Source organism: Spodoptera frugiperda, chromosome 2 (genome assembly GCF_023101765.2).
Source record: "Spodoptera frugiperda isolate SF20-4 chromosome 2, AGI-APGP_CSIRO_Sfru_2.0, whole genome shotgun sequence".
Lineage (NCBI taxonomy): Eukaryota > Metazoa > Arthropoda > Insecta > Lepidoptera > Noctuidae > Spodoptera > Spodoptera frugiperda.
Window position 1 is genome coordinate 785,180 of NC_064213.1, and position 25,377 is coordinate 810,556.

Sequence of the window (25,377 nt, forward strand, 5' to 3'; positions counted from 1 at the left end):
ACAATAAGACCAAAATGTATTATTTAAAGAAGATTAATAAATATATGGATGTAACGTTACCTAGAGCAGAGCGCACAGATGGCGCCGACGCTGACGGCGTACTTGGCCCACGGCCAGCCCAACTGGTCGTACACGAACGGGAATGGAGCCTTCTCGTCCTATACAACACATTGCATTAGTCTTTACAATCATTAATAAAACTACTTTTAAAAATACCGATTTCAAACGCGAACAAACGTATAACACGTGTTAAAAGTGGGAACCTCAATTTTATTAAGTCTGGTAATATACCTACCTAAAACCTTCTCCAAACTCTGAAAAAAATCTATGCTGAAAACCGCATCAAAATCGGTTCAGCCAAACGCAAGATAATCGCGCACTAACATACATAATATACAGGTCAAACCCAAGACCAAAAATGAATAAATGAAACAAATGTATTTTATTCTGGCGTCTGTCACCATTCGGCTACTAACATAACTATTGAAAAATGACAGGCTGTTGATGATGACAATCAATTAGATACATTTGTTTTGTTTGCTTGAAGTAATTGGAAGGGGCCTATGTTTAGCAGTGGAAGTCCACTGGCTGGATATGATGAAGATCGGTTTTGTTTACTGTGGAATTATTTTTGACTAATACCCACTATAATTGCTACATACCTGCATGTAGTAGGGCACCATGAGAGTGAGCACGGAGGACACCCCGCAGTAGGCGAGGAACACGACGAGCAGCGAGGCGACCACCGCGAAGGGGATCGTCTTCTGCGGCCGCCGCGCCTCCTCGCCCGCCGTCGCCACGCAGTCGAAACCTACACACGTGATATTAGACTTTACGGCCTTTATATACATAGAAGAATATACAAAGAAGTTTTTCCTATCACCTGTAATAAGGAAGATTTTTCTCAAATACATGCGTTTTCCCGTTCAGGTTATGATAAATCAAAGTTCAAAGTCAAAGTCAAAGCATTTATTTCAATTAATCCTAAATTAGGCACTTTTGAAACGTCAAATTGAATTGTCCGTCAGTCTGTCTGTCAGTGAAGCTAGGCACTCGTTCCAAAGTGTTGCTTCGAATGGAGAAGAACGAGCAAGAAACTCCATCGTTACTCTTTTCAAAAAATGTTTTTTACAATATCTCTGATACATTATTTGATCATTTACCTATTGTCTATATATGTAGGAACAATGTAACGACAATATGACGTCAAAACTATGGGACAATAAAACCAATTTGTAAAGAATATAAATTAAAAAAGCGGGTTGTTTCAAACATAGTGCCCACATATGTACACTTACAATTTTGAAATAATGCTTCTATACAAATAAAAAATAATCTTTAATTTAATTTTTCAAATAAAAAAAAATAAATAACTGCTTGATGCCACAGGATCCCTAGACTACATTGGAATAAATTAGTAACTAGTGATCGTATTAGAGCATTGTCTAGTGTGAGCGAGTGTCCAGTGGAGCCGGACCAACATGCTGCCACACATTTTTATCTTCAATATAATCTGACACTTTATAATATGCCTGTTTACACAGTTCACGCTTTATACAAGATTTAAATTTTTTCTCGTTCAGATTCAGTATGGTGGTTGGTAGTTTATTGTAACACTTAACACAAAATCCCATGAAGGATTTCTGCACTTTGGACAATCGGAATTGCGGTATAGCTAACTTATTTTTACCTCTCGTATTAAAATTGTGTCTGTCGCTTCTTTTTTCAAACAATTGTTGATTTTTTCTCACGTACATAATATTTTCGTAAATGAATTGAGAAGGCACTGTAAGAATGTTTATAGTTTTAAATAGTTCTCTCAAAGATTCGCGACGGGGCAAGTTATATATTGCTCGAATAGCTCGCTTTTGCAAAATAAAAATTGATTCTACATCCGCAGCTCGCCCCCACAGCAAAATGCCGTAAGACATTATGCTGTGAAAATAACTAAAATAAACAAGCCTTGCCGTACCTACGTCCGTTAGCTGCCTAATCTGTCTAACTGCATAAGCAGCTGAGCTTAGTCTCCCCGAAAGTGCTTTTATATGGGGCCCCCATTGCAATCTGTCATCTAATGTGATACCCAAAAATACAGTCTCCTTAACAAATTCCAACTTTTGTCCGTTCAAAGCAACATAACATTCGTTATTTTGTACGTTTGGCAAGCAAAATTTAATACATTTGGTTTTTCTCTCATTAAGCGCCAAGTTATTAATAGTAAACCACTCATAGACTCGAAGAATGGAGCTGTTCACGTCGTCAAAATTATTCGTACGTCGACCTATTTTAAAAATCAGTGATGTATCATCTGCAAACAGAACCATTTTTGGTTCATTTTCGAATATGAGTGGCAAATCGTTTATGTACACTAAAAAGAGGAAAGGACCCAATATTGAACCTTGAGGAACGCCCATTTTTATCTCAGACCCTTGTGAATTAACACCGTTAATATGAACTTTTAGCTGCCTATCTCCTAGATATGATTTCAATAGACGGAGCGCAGTGTTTCTAATCCCGTAATGATTTAATTTCAGCAAAAGTGTCTCGTGGTCAACGCAATCAAATGCTTTTGAGAGGTCACAAAAAACACCTATGGCATCCTGTGCTTCCTCCCAGGCACCAAATATTTCTTTCATTAAAGTAACACCGACGTCAGTTGTACAACGACCCTTAGTGAAACCATACTGCTGATGGTGGAAGATGGAGTTCTTATTAAAATGATGAAGCATCTGAGACAGTATCAACTTTTCAAACACTTTGCTAAGGACCGGCAAAATAGATACAGGCCTATAATTATTAGGTTCTGTGGTTTCACCGCTTTTAAATAGTGGGATAACCTTGCTATATTTCATAAGGTCAGGAAAAACACCGTCATCTATACTTTTATTAAAAATCATAGCCAGATAGGGCGCTATAGTTTGAATAATTGTTTTGCAGACTTTCACTGATAGATAATAGGATTCGTATATTGAAAAATAAAGTCATGTTGACATGATTTTACATTTTTTTTAAGCAAACTAGCTGAGAGTGTAGCTGAAGAATTTAAATCTCTAGTTATTTTAATAGGAATATTAGTAAAAAAATTTCAAACTCCTGTGCTACATCACATTTTGAAGAAATTTGTCCAATTTCAGATCTTAATTTAATTTCTGAATTATGTATTTTTTTCCTACCAGTCTCATTTTGTATAATTTTCCAAGTTGTCTTTATTTTGTCATCAGCTGATTTTATTTTATTGCTGATATAAAGACGTTTTGCGGCTTTGCACACTAATCTAAAAGTCTTTGAGTACGATGTTACATATTGTTGAAAATGGGGGTCGTTATTATATGGTTTCATGCCATAAAGATCAAAAAGTTTATTTCTACTCTTTCGAATACCTATAGTAGCCCAATCGCTAAATACAAATTTGGTATGAATATCTTTATTTTTGAGTGGCAAAATATTGTTAAATTCCTTGTTTAATAATTCAAAGAAATCGTTGTACAACTTATTCACATTACTAATATCAAATGTTTTTATACTTAATTTACTAGCTAAAGAATTGTTTAATTTCTCCAAATTTCTAAATGTAGTTTGTCTAAATCTTATTTGAGTTTTTATCAAAGTTAAATAAGAGCTATACGCAACCATCAGTCCACAGTGGTCGGATGGCAAGCTATTTATAATATGTTTTTCTTTGTAATCACAATTACAAAAAACATTATCAATGCAGGTGGCGGTCGAGGATGTTATTCTAGTTGGTTCTAAAAAAACATTTTTTAAATTAAATGATCCAAACAAATTTAACAATTCCATACTGCTTGTACTATTTTCTAATAAATTAATATTGAAATCGCCACAAACAATTATTGACTTGTGACTAGTAGAAACCTTTCTTAAAACATCCTCCATGACAGAATCAAATAAAGGAAGATTCTGATAATTAGGTGGTCTATAAACACAAACTACAACATGTCTATCCAGCTCAATCCAGGACAACTCAATGGTGTGTTCAACTGACAGTGCTACAATGTCCTTCCTTTCTTTAGATTTAATACTATTTTTAACTAATATTAGGGACCCACCATGTAATATTTGTTTTCTACTGAAATTACTAATTACATTGTAGTTTTCTAGATTTAAAGATGTTAGTTGGTCCTCCTTTAACCAATGCTCTGAGTACTGCAATAAGCAATACTGCAATAAGCAATTGGCAAAGCAATTACAAGTCCATTGCCAGACTTTTAAAAGAATTTAGGTTCGAGGATCAAGAATAGAGGAACTGCAGGTGGGAGGAGGAGTAGGCTTCTGGTAACCTCACTCACACACTAAACACAACGCTGGTGTTGTTCCACGTCGAGTTTCTGTAAGACTGTGGTATCACTCCAGTGGAGCCAACTCATTAGTGCCAAAACATAGCTCTCTCACAAACATTTATGCGATTTATGGTAAAATTCTGTCTTATTTAGCCCATGAGATACCACCTATAATTATCTATTTCCCACAAACCATGGTATAATATAACCCTACATAACAATATGCAAATATGACATAGTACTGACCAATGAACCCATAGAAGCAGACGGCAGCCCCCTTGATGATCCCGGCGAGTCCGTACGGAGCGAACCCGCCCGTACCGAAGTCTTTATGTTCAGACTTCGGCACTTCTTCAGCTGGGATGCGCCAGTTCTTCGTGTCCGCTGCAAAGTAATATTGTGTTCTAAATACAGCAAAGATAAGGTACATTTTACAAAACCACTGTCTAGAATTTTTAAGCATTCGTTATACATAAGTTCGGCAAGCCTAACCTGGCAATTCGAATGCAGTACGTCGTCGTTTACTGCACACGCAATCATGATTATGAGCCCTGGTGCGGCTCGAAATTGGTCGGACATCTTCGAGTATACATAACGAGCCGCAAATATTACGTAAATTCATTTATTTCATTAAATATAAGTAATTATTACCTTTAAAGGATCCAGATATGATGACAAACAGCACGACACACAGGTTGACACCGGTGCAGAAGTTGTTGAACTTCGTCGACTCCTTCACGCCGAATGCAAGCGCCACTGTGAACATATAATACTTTTATTATATAAATGTTTCTGGGGCCACGGCAGTGCCCCGCCAAGTTGGGCAAAAAATAGCGTCACTGCCGTACCATCCTTTTCTCGATAAACTTTTATTATACCAACCACTCTCAAGACAGACTTTTAACGTAAAGTAAAGACTCTAGGATAATATATTAAGCAGCTTAAAAAGAAAAACCCTTTAACCGACCTTTTCACCTCTAAGGTATAGAAATAAGGTCTAAAATCTGCTGATATCGGTCCATTCAAGCGATCCTAAGTTTCAAGGAATTTTTAACTATATTGCATTAAATTGTAATAAAGGCCAAAATCTATTGATGTACTGACATTAACGCACACGAGGCTTATACTGCAATAGATTATCAACTTTCTTACACTAGTAATAAAGTCTAATTTACCTGAGAACGCCATGATGACGGAGAAGGCGAATATATCTGGGTACTTGGCTAGATGTGGCGTGTCTATAGGCATGGCCGCCTCTAGGTGTGTAGATATAGCCTTGTTCAGTAGCGAGTCTAAATATTCACTCAGAGCTTTCACTACCGATGCCGCTCCTGAAATGTTTATATTACAGTGTAAATAAATTATTTAGAATTGGAAATTTGTTATACTTTGATAATATGTCTGTCAATAAGCCATTTTGGGAAGCTAATATAACAAAAACGGTAGACGGATTATCTAAGTCGAGCATGTTTTTTCTATTTAGAAATTCAAGTCACCATAAGCAATTAATATAATTGTAAGGTACATGTTTCACTTTTTAAACCAATAAGGGTGTGACCCGCCAGCTCTATTTTTTCATAGTTTACACAGCTTACCAATAGTTTTATAATAGCTATCGTGAAACATACAAAATTAACTAAAACCTCCTGTAGAGTAGGCTGTGCGACGTTACCGCGTCTGCGCACGGTGCTCATAATGAAGAGTCCCTCTGTGACTCTAAACTAGTAGAGCTTTTCTCTATTAATAATACGTGAATAAACCGTGATTTTTAGTTAGCTTACCAATCATACATATCGTCACGCCTTTAATCCCCGAAGGGGTAGGCAGAGGTGCTCATTACGACACGTAATGCCGCTATACAATGTACACCCACTTTTCACCATTTGTGTTATATAAGTCCCATGTAATAGGTGGTGAGCCTATTGCCATATACCGGGCACATTTCCAGACTCCGTGCTACTACTGAGAAATTTTCAAAAATCCGAAAAAAGCCCAGTAATACTACTGCTTACCAATAATATACTCGAGTATGAGGTTCCAGCCGATGATGAACGCGATGAACTCGCCGACGCACACGTAGCTGTACACATACGCGGAGCCCGCCTTCGGCACCCTCGCACCGAACTCCGCGTAACATAGTCCTGGAACAAACATATCACACCTTTGATACAAGAGGCACATTTTACTGTTGTTTATTTTTTTATTATTTATTATTATTAAGCACGTCAACAGAATAAACGCCAACATTAATGAAAAACAAGATCATGACGACAAGACGTGCTTATGCGTTGTTTTAAGAACAATAATTTCTGAAGTTTAATCCAGGTAGTAATTTTGAAGATATAAGATCCCAATATTTTTTTGCTTACACAGGATCGAATCACTAAGGTCCTATTTAAGGTAACCTCCATATTATATTGCGGAAATTTAAGTGTGGGAGAGCCATGCTTCGGCACGAACGGGCCGGCTCGACCAGAGTAATACCACGGCCAATAGAAAACTAACGTGAAACAACGCTTGCGGTTTTGGTTGTTGTGTGAGTGAGGTTACTGGAGGCCCAATTACCATCCTCCCCAATCTCCTCAATCCCCGAATCCCCAACAACCCTGTTTTCCCTACCCCCAAAAGTCCGACAACGCACTTGTAGGTAACGCCCCTGGTGGGTGTCCATGGGCGATTGCTTACCATCAGGTGATAGATATATCTGCTCGTTTTCATGCCATAAAAAATGATAAAATGCCCGGGATCAAGTCACCAGCGTCTGGTCTATAATCATATTCATGTTTAAAGGTAACTTCTATAGTTATTTTAATGCAAAAGTCAAGATAAATATGTTATATCAAAGACCAAATAACTGTGATATACATTAATGACAACAACACTTGATATTTGTGTTACTTCCTTATTATTATTTGCACAAGAGAAAGTTTTAGCCTAAGTAAATAAAATGGCGTACCAGGTAATAAATCAAATTTTTATCACCATAATGACATGTTAAGTCAAGGGTTTGCGATAACTTATCGGGTACGAATCCCATGCTATCGTGGTCACACGTGGTCACCATGAGTGGCCTTGTATGTAACGACAATATAACCGCAAACATCAGCAGATAGTAATATTATAGCATTCATGTTATCTCTAATATCTACTAAAATTAGTAGATAAAATGTTTGTCAATATGACCTTCACATTGTACTTAGACCCCACTGGTGTCCTACTAATATTTAAAAATACATAAGTTTATGAAGATGTGTGATTTCTGGATGTTTGTTACCCTTTCACGTGAAAAAATATGAGCAATACTACACATACTACAATGTACCTTCGACGACGAAATTAACAACCAATCACAATAGGAAATTCTTTAGATTAACATTAACTGGGGACTTAATACAAGTTTGCTTTAAGTTTAACGAGATCAAAACAAGAGCGCGTTCGGAGTTCTGATTGGTTGGTAAATGAAACTCGTACTAAGCTCTCTATATGGAGATTCTGTCAAAAAAACTGATTGATACAGAGATACGAGATCGCTTATTAATTTCAAGCATAATTCTATTACTAAAGAACACTTACCAGCAAAAGAAGTAGCAATACCAGCCAACAGAAAGGAAATCACAACAGCGGGTCCCGCATAGTACTTAGACACTTCACCAGGCAACATGTACACTGCTGTACCTAGAGTACTGCTTGCGCCAAAAAACGTTAGACGAAGGGCCGAGAAAAACGCAGACGAACCGAATCGCAAACCGCAAACAAAGTTATTTTTCTGGATGGAAAGTCTCACAAATGTATGAGAAGAGAATAGATACAGTACAGAGACTAAAAGAGTTAATAAAAGACATAAACTATGTGGAGAATATCTTTTATTAGCTTCTCAATCCTGTATCCAAAGTCTTCTCTTCATGCTTTTTTTAATTATTTTTTTTATGGGGGACGTCTTCGAATGTCTTCTCTCGCCTTGGGCGAGGCGAGAGGGAGTATCAGACTTACTGACTAAAAACCACCCCGTTCCTACTCCTGCTTTTCGAGCCGGAGCCCCGGTAAACCCATTAGGTATCTCAAAACTCTTAGCCCTTATCATTTTGGAACTTAGGTGCAGTGATTCTACTTCTAATAAGTCTCAATTATAGAAAAAGGTATGCATATTTTCACAGAAACCGCGCAGCAGCGCTCTCTGATAAACAAACCTCGACTTTTTAAACTATGCGATCTTCACCTCGCTTGCCAATAAACATGCAAATTAAAATTCAACTTCCACGGGCTGTTGATAATGTTTTATCAATACTTTATTGCTTTTAAAAGTACTTAGATTTCATTGAAACAGAATCACTACACCATTGCTTCAAAGATGATAGGAACTGCAAGATATACCCTATACTCCCTATAGCGGCGACGGTGACCACGAACTACGGCCATAAGTACCACAATCAACTGAATCGATAGAAAAACAATTACAACCTGACGTCAGTTACACGTAATGGTTTGTTTTCATGTATTTTCAGCAATAAAACTCTCGATATTTATGTACTTTTAATTAACAAACTAGCTGTGCCCGCGACTTCGCTAACGAAACTCGTTTTCTTTATATTTATACTTTAAGACAAACATGTTGTTACCTTTCATGTAAAAAAGTTAGTATCACCACTAGCCCATTGCTGTCTTAAGATCACTCAGTTTACGGAGCTGGGGACAACGTAACGGGTAACCGGAACTCAAAGCAGGAGAACGAATAGGGTGGTTTTTAGTCAGCAAGAGTCTGGCGCTCTGTCTTGCCTCACCCAAGGAGGGAGAAGCAGGTAATTGGATGATTTTCCCCCTCAAAAAAAAAGATCACAGTTTTACGAATCCAAGCACTGTCAGCAACTGTGCAGATATCAGTATTCCTACTTACTATTTAGCTAGTTACGATACATTTGACAACACATCCACTTAAGTTAACTAACCTGCAAAAACACTAGCCACGGCAGCCAATAGGAACGAGAGTATCACGGCAGGTCCAGCATAGTTCTTGGCGACATCACCGGCGAGGACGTAGACACCCACTCCGAGGGTGCTGCCGACCCCGAGGGCAGTCAGGTCGAGGGCCGAGAGCACTCGGGCCAGCCGAGCCGCCCCCTCCTCCGCCGCTTTACGACGGGAGAGGACGCCATATGCAAGCCGGGCCACGCGACTAGCTCCAGCCTTAAGGCCGCCTGGAAACAAACATAGTAATGATTAAAAACATAACAGTAACACACATAAATTATTATAACATACACATTTTGCCAGTTTTGTAAAAAAAATGAGGTTCATGGAATATATTCTACATTACACAGGACGCTTGTCAGCTAACCCACCCCGAGACGCGAACCAGAAACAAATTGATCGGCAGTCGATTTTGCAACACAACCAACAAAGCTGACACTAATTTGACAACATTGCATAGTTAATCTAAAGACAATCTTATAAATTAATTAATTACCAACAGTTCCGTACACATTCGTACAATAAGCCACCAATTAAAAAGTAAATTAAGTGGATTTAAAACGCTAGCAATCAAAGAGTTGTAAATTGTATATTTTTCACTGACTTCATATAACGAGCTATTTCAAGATTCTTGAATTGGTATGCAAAAATGCTACTGACCAAATATTCAATGACGGGCGTTCAAATTCATCAATAAAATAAACGAATACGTACCGATCACCAATAAGGCGAGGCTGGCCATTAATTTAGCACTTTGACAACACAAGTGGTTACAGAAACTAACAATTGTACCGACCAATTAGGGCACACGCAACGGGGACATACTTCAGAGAATTACAACCGAAAAATGGACTAAAATTCAAGGCATTTAGGTCTAAAATACCATTTCAATTAACTATTCAACAAGAATCACCGATTTTTCCACATGATCAAACATTTCTATAATGAAATAATGCATGACCTACGTGCATGTCATTTATCTAGTCTATAAACTAGATTCGTATAGAAAAGACCTTGGTGACAACCTAGGCTACCTAAATGCTGAGTCTGGCGGAAGTTCCGAGCAAAGTGCAGTATCTATATGATGGGTACAGTCGTACACAAAACGGTTAACTAATAGTAACAATGATTGTAAGCATATTAGGACTTTTAACAATCAATAGGAGTTTTTGTAAATCTATTTTTTTTACTTAGTTACTCAAATATTACCAATGCATGCTTGTATGTTTGTGTGCGATTATTTCGCGTTTAGCTGAACTTATTTTAATTAAATTTTCAGCATAGTATTTTAAATACTTATGAGAATGTTTTAGGTATAATACTCGACTTAAAAAAATGGAGATACACATAACTATTAACTTTAGAAACTTTTATTCAAAAAAGTTTTATTAGAATTGACGAATACCTTATTAACGTGTTACCTTATAGACTCTGATTGAAATGAACGTCCACGCATTTTTTAATCTATTATTGCTATTGTCCGTCAGTTAATCAATGATATTAACATAAAAGTACCTATGACTTCCTTAACGAAAATTCCCGCAAAATTACAGGAAAACTAAAACGTAAGGTCGAACTGTTAACTCGATTGTCATTGACTGTACCGGTTACGATTGCTGAAGTAGAACTTTACTGAAATCGCCTGTTACGCATATTTATTTATGCAACAACATTTTTAATCTTATTTTTGAATTACTGTATACTTTTATTATTGAATTACAGTATCCACGCTTTGCGTCATTATTGATGTCACGTAATAGTCAAGTGGTTGTTTTTCAATTTTTTTTATACTTCTGTAAGCAGAGCAGCGACCATTTTTAAGTCCGACCTCCTATAATATAATAAAAGTAACGTTATGTAGAGCGTAAAAGAAAGAATAGGTATGTTATGTAACTACGTAAATAACTGCATAATAAAAACACTTGTTACACCAGGAACACATAAATAAACATAAAGTACCTACAGTAACTAAACTAGGTATAAAAAAACCTTAATTTCTATTTCTTCATTTCACTGTTTTCTTTTCTTACAAAATACCACTCATCATCATCATTATATTAGCTACAAGATCTAAACTGCTGAACAGAACATACACCTCTTCAATGACACTAAAATCACATTAAAAAACTTCCTTTATAAAATAAACTTAATTAATAAGACCACAGCTTTTATTCCCAAAAGAAAGAATATACAATGGACCACACACAAAATATTAAATATGCCAAAAAATAACTTACAAAGCAACAGCACAAACACCCACATGACGACTACAACCGGGCAAATGAACGAGACTCCTGTCTAACCGTAGTGACCGGCCAATATACCAATATAGCAATGTATGGCAGTACATTTCAATTGATCAGCCAGACATTAAGATATCAGCACGCCACACCACACACCAATTGCTACAGAATGCCTGCCTTATTCAATATTGCTTAGTTGATCTTTGACCAGACTTTAATACAGGGTGTATTGATCTGACTTACATTTTTTTTTGTGTACAATTTGTGTAGAGGACAAAATGGCATTTTTATATGTCGAAAACTGTGTGGTTACTAGCCTACATATTTAATAGCATGAAACTATAATTTTTTCACAAGAATTAAAATAAAATACTAACTTAAATTATTTTATACAGCTCTTGGCTAAAGGAAAGCGACTTTTGTGAGATTTCATTATTTGACAGTATTATTTTATGGAGCAGAATTATGGTGCTGTCTGTGAATGGATTTGTAAATAATATATCTATACTTCTATAAAAATGCTAATATCTATACTAATATATAAAGCTAAACCAGTTTATCTGTTTGTTTGAATACGCTAATCTCTGGAACTACTGGTCTGATTTGAATAATTTCTTTGGTATTGGATAATCCATGTATAGAGACTATATAACATCACGCTACGATCAATAGAAGCCGAGCAGAGTGGGTGAAATAGCGCATAAGTACCTAGTAGATTTTAGATTTATAAATTAACTAAATGATAAATGTGTCAAGGACAGAGTAGATTCTTAAAATGAAGACTAAATTGAAGTAAAATGTCTAGACATTTTTATCAAAGATTATCAGATAACTCTTGATTTATGGTAATTGATAAGTTGAACATAAAACCTTGATTATAAAAAGAATAAAGCTAAGGCATTCATGTCACTTTTTTAAGACTTTCTGAACCAAAAAGTAAATATACTAAAATACTTTCTTTCTTCAACAAGATCTGAGTGAAAGTAGACATTTTTTATCATTTATTTGCATTTCCACACTTGAATGAACATAAACATTTTACTGAGATATTCGAGAGGTCGATCTGAGAAGATCTAACATAATATTAGCCAAATTGACTGACAAACAGTATTGCAATTTCTTCTAACAGTATTGCAATTTCTTCTAACAGTATTGCAATTTCTTCTAACATATGAGAATAAAATGTCTGGTATTAACTTTGTCGGCAATCAAAAAAATAGATTGAAACACATACCTATTGCTTTGGTTTTATTTTTAAATATGTAGCTAATTTGTGTACCTAGCTTATTTAGACTCTCATGTTTCATTCCAAGATGGGTAGAATGAATCCTTTCATGTTATAGTACACTGATTACATCAACACAGGTATTTTGCCATTATAGTGTTAAGTGACACCAAGGAATGTTTGTGCAAGCACATACTAAATATTTAAGTCCAGACCAAATAAGGAAATGAATTCTGAACAATCATACCTATTTACTGTATATGCTATCTGAACTATCATATTTACGGTTGAGAGGCTAATCAATTTTTTGTGATATATAGTTTTATACATCACATGATGGAAAAAAATTCGGTGATATCAATTATGTATAAAAATTTATCAAATGTTGCTTGGATCAATTAGCCTTTCAACCATTCATATTTATATGGAAGAATATTCTAATAACTGCAATGTTACACTTGTCTATTTAGGTACATTACACCTCTTATTAATTATGGAGAAAGTGTGCAGAGTGCTTTAGATATATTGTGGATTATTGAATCCCCTATAATTAATAGATACTTAATTCAATATCCACAAGCTTGAAAGTTAGCTAGTTAATTAGAATTACACTAAATAACAAATAATAAACTGCACAAATAATGTACTTTCGGCAGCAAAATCAATCTAATTTCTATTCAAATGAATATTAAATACAGGAAAAGGCGCGTACACTAGTAGTCTGCATCAAACATATGCTCCAGATTGTTTTCAAATTTGATCAAGGAACTACTTTATTTAAAACAATGTTCACATGTATTACAATTAAATGTTAGCTGGATTATGACAGGTAATAAATTTCTCTTTGATTTTCTAAGCCACGTCACAAATTCACTAGAATTTAACCAACTGTACTAACAATGTTAGGACCATAAGGTTCCTCAGTTTAATTGAATAATAACAGAATAATATAGTTAAGTAAATACTCTAATCTTACCGTCTTCATACGCCTGCCGCACCGTGTAGCTGTTCTGGTCATCACGACCACGCACCGGCTCATATTCTCCCATCAAATTATCACCAGGGAAAGACATTTTATGAAACCAACATTAAATCCTAACCTATGTGTGTTTACTTAGTTATAAAGCATGGAAATATATAAAGCTTTATGTCGACTTGGGTTATCTAACTGTTGAACGCGATATCCATTGAAATAAATACGTAAATGTATTTTCAATTTCAAATAAGATTCTCGGAACCCATAGCCGCACAAGTGAAACGTGAAACTGACAGTGACATTACCTAGTTTGACAGCTGTTGAGGAACACGCGCTCGAGAGGGGTGTATTAATATGTTTCACGTTTATCGATAAAACTGCGTCCTTGAAGAATCTAACAGCTTGGTACCAAAATATCTTAAAGAAGGTGTGATAGAACGTGTTTGACTTGTCTATTTCTATACCTAAACTTCTTCTGTGCTGGGAAGTCCATTTAGCATTTTTTGCGCATATTTCATAACATTTTTGGTTAGACCATAAAATATAAGGATACGACCAATAGAAAGCAAGCAATGAGTGAAACAGCGCGGGAGTAGTACCAAAGTTTGAAAGTTTTTGGTTTGATTTAAACTAATTTGCAAACAAATATTTACCACTTTATATTGACTGGGATTGACTTTAAAAAACACCAAAACGTGTTTTCAATTTTCTTACTTCACATACATGCAAATGATATTATGATAAAGCCCGTAACTTTACTATCGACAGTTTGAAACATAAGTAATGGACATCACTAGCACCCAAATCTTATGTCAAACCCTGAAAGATTGCATCATTTATGGATGCGTTCAGAGAATATAGTGCATATTATGATGCGTTCATGGAGTTCATTTAAAAATCATCACTCTTGCTTTCCTCTAAAGTATTAGGCACAAGTTTACCACTTTTCACATGATTACACAGTTGGTGCGGTGGCTGAGCAACTTGCTGCCGTGCAACGTATAACGGGCTCGATTTCCGCATGGAGCAATTCATTATAAAATCCATAAATTGTTTCGGATCTGGGTGTCATGTGTATGTGAAATTCTATGTTTGTAAACGCACCCCCGATACAGGAAGAAAATTGTAGCGTGAGACGCTTTTGTAAAAAAAACTTGGGCAAATTATATAGATTTTTGTAATAGTGTGAAATTACAGAAAGTGTAAACTGTGATAGGTATGTTCGCTTTAAAGTATGGTCATCTATTATATAAAAATAAGTCGGGTTTTCCTTCCTGACGCTATAACTCCAGAACGCACGAACCGATTTCCACGGTTTCGTAATCGTTGGAAAGGTCTTGGGATCCGTTAGGTTTATAGCAAAGAAAATTTAGGAAAAAATTTAAATGAAAAGCAGGGAATCAGGAAAGTCATTGGTGGCGAAACGTAGTTCGCCTGGTTTGCTAGTTTAGGATAAAAAAAGAAAAGATTAAATAAAAGAATACAAATTAAAGTGTAAAATTATTTTATTCAACACATTGCGAATCTCATGGCACCACAACAAGGCACGTACGATCACTCGTTACAAATAATAACATCTATATACATATAACTAGAATAACTCGCTGTTAACGTTCTAAGGCCGTTGTTCAGGTTATTTTTGACAGAACCTTTGAAAATAACTTAGATGTTCAATAACTGTTTATATTGTAGCATTTCAATATCGATAATAGTGATATATACCATCAAAACATGTTTTCAGAAAACAAAAATCTGAGCACAAATAAATAGATGCTAATGATTGTTCGCCTATTTTAATCTTTTTTTTTTTTTGTTAAATATGGGACGGTTCATATCTGACGGAACATGCGGCGCGTATTATCTGTCACGTAACGCCAAATGTACTGTTAAATGTATAGAAAAACAGATATGAACCGACCCTAAATCTATAATATTTGTTTCCCAATTTAAAAACAATGTAATTAAATTGTCGATAAAGTTCTGTCAACAATAACCCTATAATTAACCTTTATAAAATTTAACACTAACACGTAATACTGAACTAAATTAATAAATAAAATATACATCACTGTGCGTTATATTCATCACATCGTTATAGCATCTTGTAGACGACTATGTATTATTACGTTTAAACAGAATCAAAATCCACAGTCATCTACAAAAAGTATATTAAAAAAAAAAGAAATTCAAATGCAAATTGTATACTCTTTAAATACGCGTTACACAAACGCGTATTAAGAATATCTCTTGGCTATATAACTCCCCTGTACCTCTACCGTGAGTTTGAAGCTACCGTAAAACGGGGTGAGTAGAATTCAAAGGGTGAATAGACACAGGAATGGGGTGAATAGATGTTAAAACATTTTCCCAACATTTATGCACCCTTCTTCTGTATCTATTCACCCCTTGAATTTTATTCACCCCGTTTTACCGTTATAGTATTAGTCGACAGTCGCAAACATCGTACAGTGGCATTACATGCCATAATGTGCACCTCTGCCTACCTCTTCAGGAATAAAGGGCGTGACGATAGTCGCAAATTTTTTGTTATATGTCAAACTTTACAACGCCTCTACCGGTCACCTGTGGAACTAATATTAGCGACTATCGACAAATACTATTGCTTCAAACTCATGATAGAGGTACTGCCCTGTACTGAACAAGCTGTCCAAAGAAAAATAAAAAAGAAAACAGTATTTTTTATATTAAAATATAATAATGACCAGCTAGCTTGCTCAGAGCAACCAAATAAGAGACATGGAAAAATAGACCGTATACGCACTAAGTACGAAACATACTTGAATGAAATGTTGATACTACAATTTATAAGTCTCAGGGTGCTTTTAAATTTTCTCTTACACCACAAAACTATGTAGAATTAACTATGTATGTATGTATGTTTGTGCGCTTTGTAATAATTATATACTTATTAAACAACATTTTTTACAATCACCCGTGTACACAGGGTGTTTTAAACTATAAGCAACTAAACATTACTTTAGTACCACATCTAAACCTTGAATTTATTCAACAACTGTACATGTTTACTATTTCATAATTATGTAAAAGTGCGTTTTAACAATAATAATAATTTATCATAATTATATTTATTTACAATAATCGTGTATACTGTAATGTGATGTCGGTTTATTGGATAAAAAATCATCAAAAAATAATAATTGAAATTATATTTAAGGCACGTATTTTAAACATGAATTGAATTACTTTTGTATGTCAAGTGTAAAAAGTATTTCAATTCACGTAAGGTTGAAAAAACTTAAAATATCACTAACATACTTATACACTTCATTAAAACAAGGGCAACAGTATAAACTATGCAAAACAAATGATCTGTACCCTTAGTACGAGTTTGCTTTACGTTTAAAGTACGCGCGTACGGCGCTCTGATTGGCCAGCTCGAATAAACCAACCAATCAAAGCGCCGAACGGGCTCTCGTTTCGATTACTTTAAACGTAAAACAAATTCGTACTGTTCAATACCCATATTAAATTATTTAATGTCAATTTCAACCTGTCATAATAAATTACTTGGAAAAAAATTCTATATGTCTATTTCTTTATTATAAAAAAAAACAATAGTTTACACTGTCGCCATTATTATACGAAAAAACAAAGAAAAAAAATAACAACCTATTCTTATAATCTTTATACTAAAAATAAAACTATATCGTAAACATTTCTCGAATAAGTTAATAAGGTACTTAAACTTATTACTAAAATACAATCGTAAGGCCGCTATTCCTCTATACAAATGCCATTCTTCAGTCAAATATACACTCGGCGTCACAAAAATCGCACCTCTTTAAAAGTACCTTTCATAGTCATTTTAACCCTATTAATCAATGGCAGACATATGACTGTAAGGTATCATTGGAAAGGCAATTCATTTAAGTTTAAGAATAAATCAATGGATTTGGTTTTTTGTTTACCAGGGAATAAAAAAAGCAAGCAAATGCAAATGGTTAAAAAGTTACATTTTATTTTATCAGCAATAAACAACTTAAAACCTAGTGTTACCCTCCCTAGCCCCGATGACTGCTTCCATGCTTTCTCTCATGGACGAATTAATGTGACAACAGTCTCTTGAGGAATGTTATCCCATTCTGAATATTTTGACAACATTTTTTTAATGTTACGTGCAAATTACATGAATAGCTATTTTCATAATTAGGAATTCTTACTAGTTGTTAATTTAAAGCTCGATGTAAACGTACTTTCAATTGAAATACCAAATTAAAGCATTGTATTTTGGTAAATAGGCTCTTTTACAAGTCGACATTGAAAAAAAATGTCTAGATGAGGTCGGCAATGTCTAAGACAAGCTATAGTAACCATGACTTAATTTTTTTCTATGTTTTTATAGACTATATTTTTTTAAACGCCACTATATGTCATTGACTATAAAGATAAGGCCTTTACTTGACATAATCTATACGTTTCAAATGAAATAGTGCTTGTAAACATTTTCTCTAGTTTCCTAAGGACTAGGCACCCACAGTTAGCTTTATGAAGGCATGTAAGTTGTAAAATGCGTATAAAATTTCTCACTTTCAAATCACTTAAAACTCTTTCATTATTTCCAATATTAAGTATAATAAAATGTGATAATTTATGTATACTGTATTATCATAATAAACGTTAATTTATAAGCTATTTGACTATTAAATAGTATAATAACTACAAATATGCCTTTCTCACTCTAATCTCTAATAAGTCACTAGGTACCATAATACACAACATTTTTCTACAAACTTTACGTAAATATAATAACAAAAACTTGCTTTATTGCGCAACCACGTTAAACGAGCAGTAGGTACTAGCAATTTATCTTTTAACTTTCATAGCGCAAAGTTGAATAAAACAACTATTAATGTGACATTAAACATTTGAATATTGATAACCATGTTACACATCAAATATAAATTGTTTTAAACATACTGTTGTTGAGGTTACATAACTGTATTTTAAGACTCCAGCTAAAAAGCACTTTTATAAATTCACTTTTTACGTTTTTTAAATAAATATAAATTTTTAATCAAGTTCACTGAAGTTTTGGCTAGAGCACTTCCACGACACGATTTCTAGGATACATTTCATTTAAATGCTATATTGGACATTGGTAACATTTTTAGACCGAAAATTTTTAGCGCAAGATGAAACAGAGATGCGCAACACTAGCGCAAGATGAAATAGAGATGCGCAACACTAGCGCAAGATGAAATAGAGATGCGCAACGCTAGCGCAAGATGAAATAGAGATGCGCAACACTTGAAACAGAGATGCGCAACACTAGCGCAAGATGAAACAGATATGTTGACACTAGCGCAAGATGAAACAGAGATGCGCAACGTTAGCGTTAAGATGAAACAGAGATGCGCAACACTAGCGCAAGATGAAATAGAGATGCGCAACACTAGCGCAAGATGAAATAGAGATGCGCAACACTAGCGCAAGATGAAATAGAGATGCGCAACACTAGCGCAAGATGAAACAGAGATGCGCAACACTTGCGCAAGTTGCGCAAACAGTTAAGTGTTGGAATACCTAGTTTAGTCGTGTTCTTCGCTGGAGTCCTCATCGCTGAGTAGGTGCTAGGCGCGCGCGGAGGCGGGGTGGTATGTGATGACGTTGTGCGCGTGCGTGAAGGGCTGCGAGGCCTGCCCGGCGGCCATGGCGGGCAGCTGCAGCGCGCGCGTCTTGCCGCCCAGCGTGCAGCGCGTCGTCGCGCCGCTCTCCACCTCCACCACTAGCTCTTGGCCCGTCAACCTAAACGGGAACGTTTATATCAGTTATCAAATACTCGAAGCAAGCAAATGGATCACCTGACGGTAAGCAATCTGCACCATCCACGAACATCCGTAACAAAGAGTTACAAGTACGTTGCCTCCCTTTCAGAGAATTTCGGGGATTGAGATTTATCCACAAGATGTTGGAGAATTCCATATAAAAATACTTACATGTTATATCTATTAGCCAGCACTCCCACCAGTTCTCCGACCAAGTCTCCGGGCGCTCCGGTTTGGTTCACCGTGGGGGCCACCAGTCCCACCACGAGGTCGTTCTTGGCTGAAGGAATACTGATCACTACTAGCTGGACATCGGTGCTCATTATACGGACAGCTCCGATCTGGGAAACAATGGCGAGATTTTAAATATATACAAGAATAAATCGACAAAAATAATAACAATGTTATTTTAAACAAATGAAGGACTGATAGACAGGTAAGATTTTGATTTTTAAAATTTCATCTATAATATAAAAATAAGTCGGGTTTTCTTTCCTGACGCTATAACTCTAGAACGCACGAACCGATTACCACGGTTTTGCATTCGTTGAAAAGGTCTCGGGCAAGAAAATTTTGAAAAAATTCAAGAGATAAGCAGGAAAACAGGGAGATCATTTGGCGAAACGCGACAGGTAGTTTTCTAAAATATAAAGAAGAAATCATCGATTAATTATCACGGCATAAATTCACCAAACACCGAAATCTACAGGCCAACTAGACCATTGCAAAGTATACCTTATTCTGTATCATAAAAAAGTAAATTTTGGCGTACCTCAGTGATAGCAGTGGGTTTCTTGAGCGGTTTGAAGGTGTTGGCGTCGAGTTTGTAGACGTGTGAGTCGGTGACTAAGAGACATCGCTCGGCCAGCTTGTTGTACCGGTTGAACTTGTGCACGCGACACGATAACAACGCGCGCCCCGCCGCCTGCGACCTTTGGAGGGACGCTAGCTGCGACTGGTATGTTGCTGGGGAGATTATATATTTTTACTGATATTGTTTGCCGTTAGCAATAAAGCCGCTTTTGTCCTACCATCTTTTAAGATTATATGTACGGTAAAACGGGGTGAATAGAATTCAAAGGGTGAATAGACACAGGAATGGGGTGAATAGATGTTAGGACATTTTCCCAACATTTATTCACCCCTCTTCTGTATCTATTCACCCCGTTTTACGGATTTTTTTATTTATAAAATTGTTTTAAGGAATAGGACGGTTACTTTACATATGCAGACGCATATGTAAAGTAACCGTCACGAGAAGCTATAAATTATGTAAACAAACATCTTTTACTAAGTAAACATTTTATACTGCGAGATAATAATAACGTTCAAGTTATTATATTCAATCGACATGAAATATAGACGGGTTATATGAAAGTAACAACCTATTTAATTTAGTCGAATTATATTTTAACGACGCAAAGCGCTATCATTTGTGTTTCTTGGTACCGGAACGCGTCCGTCGCAGGGATTGTAAACTATCGGGACGCCATTTTGAAATAAACAGTCATTCGAGTTTCGAATGCTTACGAGTTTGTTTCATTGCTTTGCATATATCGCGGATCTGGTTGTTATTGTTTCGTTATCACTTTTTACTTTTACGTTGTGAACTCCTGAACACTTGTTTACAAAATTTATAGCTTCTCGTGACGGGGACTTTATGTATCCTGCCTGATTGTTTTAAGAGAATAAATGCTTTCAGTTTGACTTTAATTACAAAAAGTGCTCCATCAGTTGATTTTCTGTTAAACTATCTTGTTCTGTGCAAAATTTTATACTAACATTTAAAGCAAATCACAGATTTTTGTACCTCTTACAAAATAAGACTTCACTAAGCACAACTTAAAATTCCTTTCACCACGACTTACCAGCTTTAGGATTGTATTTATTATCAGACAGATAGTCTCCCAGCCACTGTCTATTTTGTCCCCATTGAGCGCGACGGCCTTTCAGAGCTGAGGCGGCACATATCTTCATCTTGAGCTGCGGCCACTGGTCCCTGGGCACCGGCTTGAGGGTGAGGTAGGCGCGCCAGCGGCGGTAGGCGGCCTGCAGCAGGGCGGCGGGGACGCGGCGCGGGGCGGGGGGCCACGAGCGGATGACGTTGCGGTTCCGCTGCAGTTCCTGCTGCAGGGCCGCGATGTAGCAGCGGAGCCGGTAGCGTCTGGGGGGAGGGGGGTTGTTGTTAGATATATTGTGTAGCGTGTGTGTGGGGGGGGGGGGTTATTGTTAGATATGTTGTGGTAGTGTTGTGGCTTTAAGCTATAGAGAGGGATTTTGCTAGTTATATAGAATATCGACGAAATATAATACGATAAAACGAAATTGCATGGAGAGTGAAATACTCATATTTTCCCCTTTTGTGTGGGTGGAAATGTATCAAGGTACTTCTCCTGTCTTGGGTAAAGGCGAATATGGCATTTTGCCCTCAACCTCAATCGGGCAAGGTCCCATTTGTGGCGGTATGACGGATCTTTGAAGGGAACTTTAGACCCTGTTACACGTATTGCAAACGTTAAAAAAACTTTTCTCTTACAATAATACAGCTATATGTTTCAACATGAAATACAGCTACGACTTACTTCCAAGCATTGTATATGGTGTAGGCGGCCTTCATCTTCTTGTACCGCATCCTGGCGAGAGTGCCCCGCCACAGCTTCTGCAGCAGTATCACGATGGACGGGATCAGCTCCGCGCGCGCTGCCTCCAGACCGTGCAGGGTCTTCGCACTCCTGGATAGGAAACAAGGAATTAATAAAGATGAGAATACTTATTATTACTAACAGCTTAGTATAACTTTTGAAGTCGTTTTAGGGTATAAACCGGTAAACGAGCAAACGGATCACCTGATGGTAAGCAATCTAGCCGCCATGGACACCCGAAGCACCAGGGGTTACAAAGGGCGTTGTCCGACCTTTTGGGGGATTAAAAAGATAGGGGGAGGGGGTTAATTGGACCTCCGGTAACCTTACTCACACATCGAAACACAATGCATGACTTGTTTAGGACGTCAGTTTTCTGTGAGACTGGTTGAGCCGGCCCATCCATGTCGAAGCATAGCTCACCCACACTTAATTATCATCTACTACCAAAATAACACGTATACGTACCTAATAAACAGCTTGGTATGTCCGAACTGTACGTCGGTGACATGTAGGTCCCTGAGTAGCACCATGACGGCGTCCTTGTCGGAGTTCCCGCGGAAGTTGGGCCACGTGTACTGGGACAGCATCTTGTACCGCTTCAGGAACCGGTCGTACCTCTGCCGGGAAGCGAACCCGGCGCGACGGACGCGCACGTTCTCCACTAGACCTAGGTACGCTACTTGGTGACGGACCTGAGAGGTGGAAGTGTTGAATTAAAATAAGAGAAAATAAATAGTTTAGCATGTGTTGTGTCTTACACGAAAGCTAAAATTCTTCTGACAATAAAATGTAATGACAAATAATGTAAAATTTTCTCATCATTGACAACCTAGTCAAATTCAAAACGTTCAATTCTTCTCCCGTGTCACAACGTAGCCTGCCAGTGTGTGTCAACATCTAGCCTGCCAGGTGCATGTGATGAAACCTCATTGCTACAGTCTCCCCTCTAACCTGAGCGAACGTCCCCGCGATCAGGTTAGTTCTTGCGTGGTCTACCCCTCCTACGTTTCTTTCAGCCGACGTGAGGAGGCGACTGGCGTACTCTATAGGTCGCTCGTCGGTCCCCTCCCCTGGAGTAATGCCGCTCCTAAAGCCTAACTGCTACTGTCAGTTCTGAGTACGAAAGGTTTCGTTTACAATTAGAGACCTAAATCTACACACAAACACTTCTGCACGTTTGTCTTTTTGTTCCTAGCTGAACATTTCACGTGATATCTTGTATGCCGGCTTCGGCGTCTGTCAGTGATGAGAATCGAATTCTTGGCTGTCACTAAACGGGTCTGTGTACGGGTAGTGCACGAGGACACAGTTGAAGTCCATCGAGGCTCCGCACCCGCCCAACAACTTCCGAATCTTAGTCTCGGAGTCAACATGGAGCGAAGTCGGAGCACGGCGTCCTTCCAGGCGGCGACGTTGTTGCGGGCGCCGCGCCACCACACGGTGGCATCGCCCTCTAACAGCATCGGGAGTCCCCGCAGCGCGTGATCGTCACGCACAGCACACTCCTTGTATACCTTGTATACTCCCTGGACCGCGTCGATGAAGGCTTCTAGTACCTCCGGTTTTTGAGAAGTACCGGTGAACCTCGTGGTACACTTTGCGAAGTTCCAGGACGAACTCATCTTGAGAAGTCCGGTGAACCCCGCGGTACACTTGGCGAAGTTCCAGGACGAACTCTTCTTGAGGAGTTACTGTGAACCCCGCGGTACACTTGGCGAAGTTCCAGGACGAACTCTTCTTGAGAAGTTACTGTGAACCCCGCGGTACACTTGGCGAAGTTCCAGGACGAACTCTTCTTGAGAAGTCCGGTGAACCCCGCGGTACACTTGGCGAAGTTCCAGGACGAACTCTTCTTGAGGAGTTACTGTGAACCCCGCGGTACACTTGGCGAAGTTCCAGGACGAACTCTTCTTGAGGAGTTACTGTGAACCCCGCGGTACACTTGGCGAAGTTCCAGGACGAACTCTTCTTGAGGAGTTACTGTGAACCCCGCGGTACACTTGGCGAAGTTCCAGGACGAACTCTTCTTGAGAAGTCCGGTGAACCTCGCGAACTCGCGTAGTGATGTTCAGCGACGGTGACGATGGTGACTGCCATGAGGCGCCGGCGTTTCGACCGCGTTTCGTCGGCGCAACGACCGCAGCGTCTCTATTGGGCACCTAGTCGTATCCGCCTGCATTATGCCGGCACGGTCAGACGAGGCGCTGTGACAAGTTCGGGGGCCCGTACAGGACTCTGCTCCGTAGCTTCGTCGTCTGCCGTCGTCTGCCTCCGTAGCCTAGTTCGGGGCATGGTCGGCCCTACTAGCTGGGCGCCAATTTAGCATGTGTTGTGTCTTACACGAAAGCTAAAATTCTTCTGACAATAAAATGTAATGACAAATAATGTAAAATTTTCTCATCATTGACAACCTAGTCAAATTCAAAACGTTCAATTCTTCTCCCGTGTCACAACGTAGCCTGCCAGTGTGTGTCAACATCTAGCCTGCCAGGTGCATGTGATGAAACCTCATTGCTACAATAGGTATTAATTAAAGGCCAAAGAAAGAGATATTTATTTTGTAGCTAAAATCTACAGTAATATTATCAATAGTTATGCTAATGATTATCGACATATTTTTAATTGGAATAATGTGAAACATTCTAATAAACAATACACACGTCACACACACATACATACAACACATTTTCGACCTTATCCCTACTATAATAGAGTTTAAAATTGAAATGTTCAAACATATTAAATGTATTTTACTCTTCACTGCACTTTCAACCTTATTCCCCACAAAATAGAGTACATACCAGCTGATCGTCCCAGTTAGTGGGCGCCTGGTACGGGTTGGGTTTGACGCAGCGCACGTAGAACGGCTCCTTGCTCTGCAGCCCGGTCACTAGCGCAGACATCGAGTTGCGGAACAATGTCGCCGCTGACGGGGGGCGCTTGGATGTCTGCGGGGAGGGGGAGGCTAAATTAGACCTTATTGCTTTAGATACAAAGATGATCTGATTTTCCTTTTGAAAAACTTGTGCAAACATTTCATGTGTCAAATTATTAGACATAAGGTGTAATACTTCGCTTACAGAATGACCTAAAGCTACCGTGTTTGAGTTACAAGATGGCGCTAATATAGCATGCAATCTGGTTATCCAATCACACTGTAGCTGTCAAATAGAACGTCCAATGGTTTGACACCAGCTTATCTCCTTTTGGACATATCA

General features: G+C 37.7%; 2 protein-coding genes across 7 annotated transcripts in view; both read right to left on the reverse strand.

The window, feature by feature from the left end:
• LOC118269305 (cationic amino acid transporter 2) overlaps positions 1-14,012 on the reverse strand; it is a 56,820-nt gene extending 42,808 nt beyond the window's left edge. Inside the window, exons 1-8 of one of the 6 annotated variants that reach the window (XM_050701116.1) lie at positions 13,708-14,012; positions 9,242-9,490; positions 6,311-6,439; positions 5,474-5,629; positions 4,950-5,054; positions 4,545-4,682; positions 663-811; positions 61-158 (exon numbers count right to left, since the gene is read on the reverse strand). In XM_050701116.1, coding sequence (XP_050557073.1) covers positions 61-158; positions 663-811; positions 4,545-4,682; positions 4,950-5,054; positions 5,474-5,629; positions 6,311-6,439; positions 9,242-9,490; positions 13,708-13,804 — 1,121 coding nt within the window. In that variant the 5' untranslated portion in view covers positions 13,805-14,012. Of the gene's footprint in view, positions 1-60; positions 159-662; positions 812-4,544; positions 4,683-4,949; positions 5,055-5,473; positions 5,630-6,310; positions 6,440-7,871; positions 8,065-8,669; positions 8,730-9,241; positions 9,491-9,977; positions 10,170-11,500; positions 11,659-13,707 lie in introns of those variants that run through there. The other 5 variants (XM_050701107.1, XM_035584348.2, XM_050701110.1 and 2 more) reach the window with 5 other exon arrangements.
• Positions 14,013-19,096: 5,084 nt separating this feature from the next.
• Positions 19,097-25,377, reverse strand: part of LOC118269231 (unconventional myosin ID) — a 34,481-nt gene continuing 28,200 nt past the window's right edge. The window contains exons 11-17 of the mRNA XM_035584236.2: positions 24,961-25,107; positions 22,625-22,851; positions 22,097-22,246; positions 21,383-21,678; positions 20,287-20,480; positions 19,686-19,855; positions 19,097-19,494 (exon numbers count right to left, since the gene is read on the reverse strand). Of these exons, the coding sequence (XP_035440129.2) occupies positions 19,320-19,494; positions 19,686-19,855; positions 20,287-20,480; positions 21,383-21,678; positions 22,097-22,246; positions 22,625-22,851; positions 24,961-25,107 (1,359 nt within the window). The 3' untranslated portion in view covers positions 19,097-19,319. The remainder of the gene's footprint in view (positions 19,495-19,685; positions 19,856-20,286; positions 20,481-21,382; positions 21,679-22,096; positions 22,247-22,624; positions 22,852-24,960; positions 25,108-25,377) is intronic.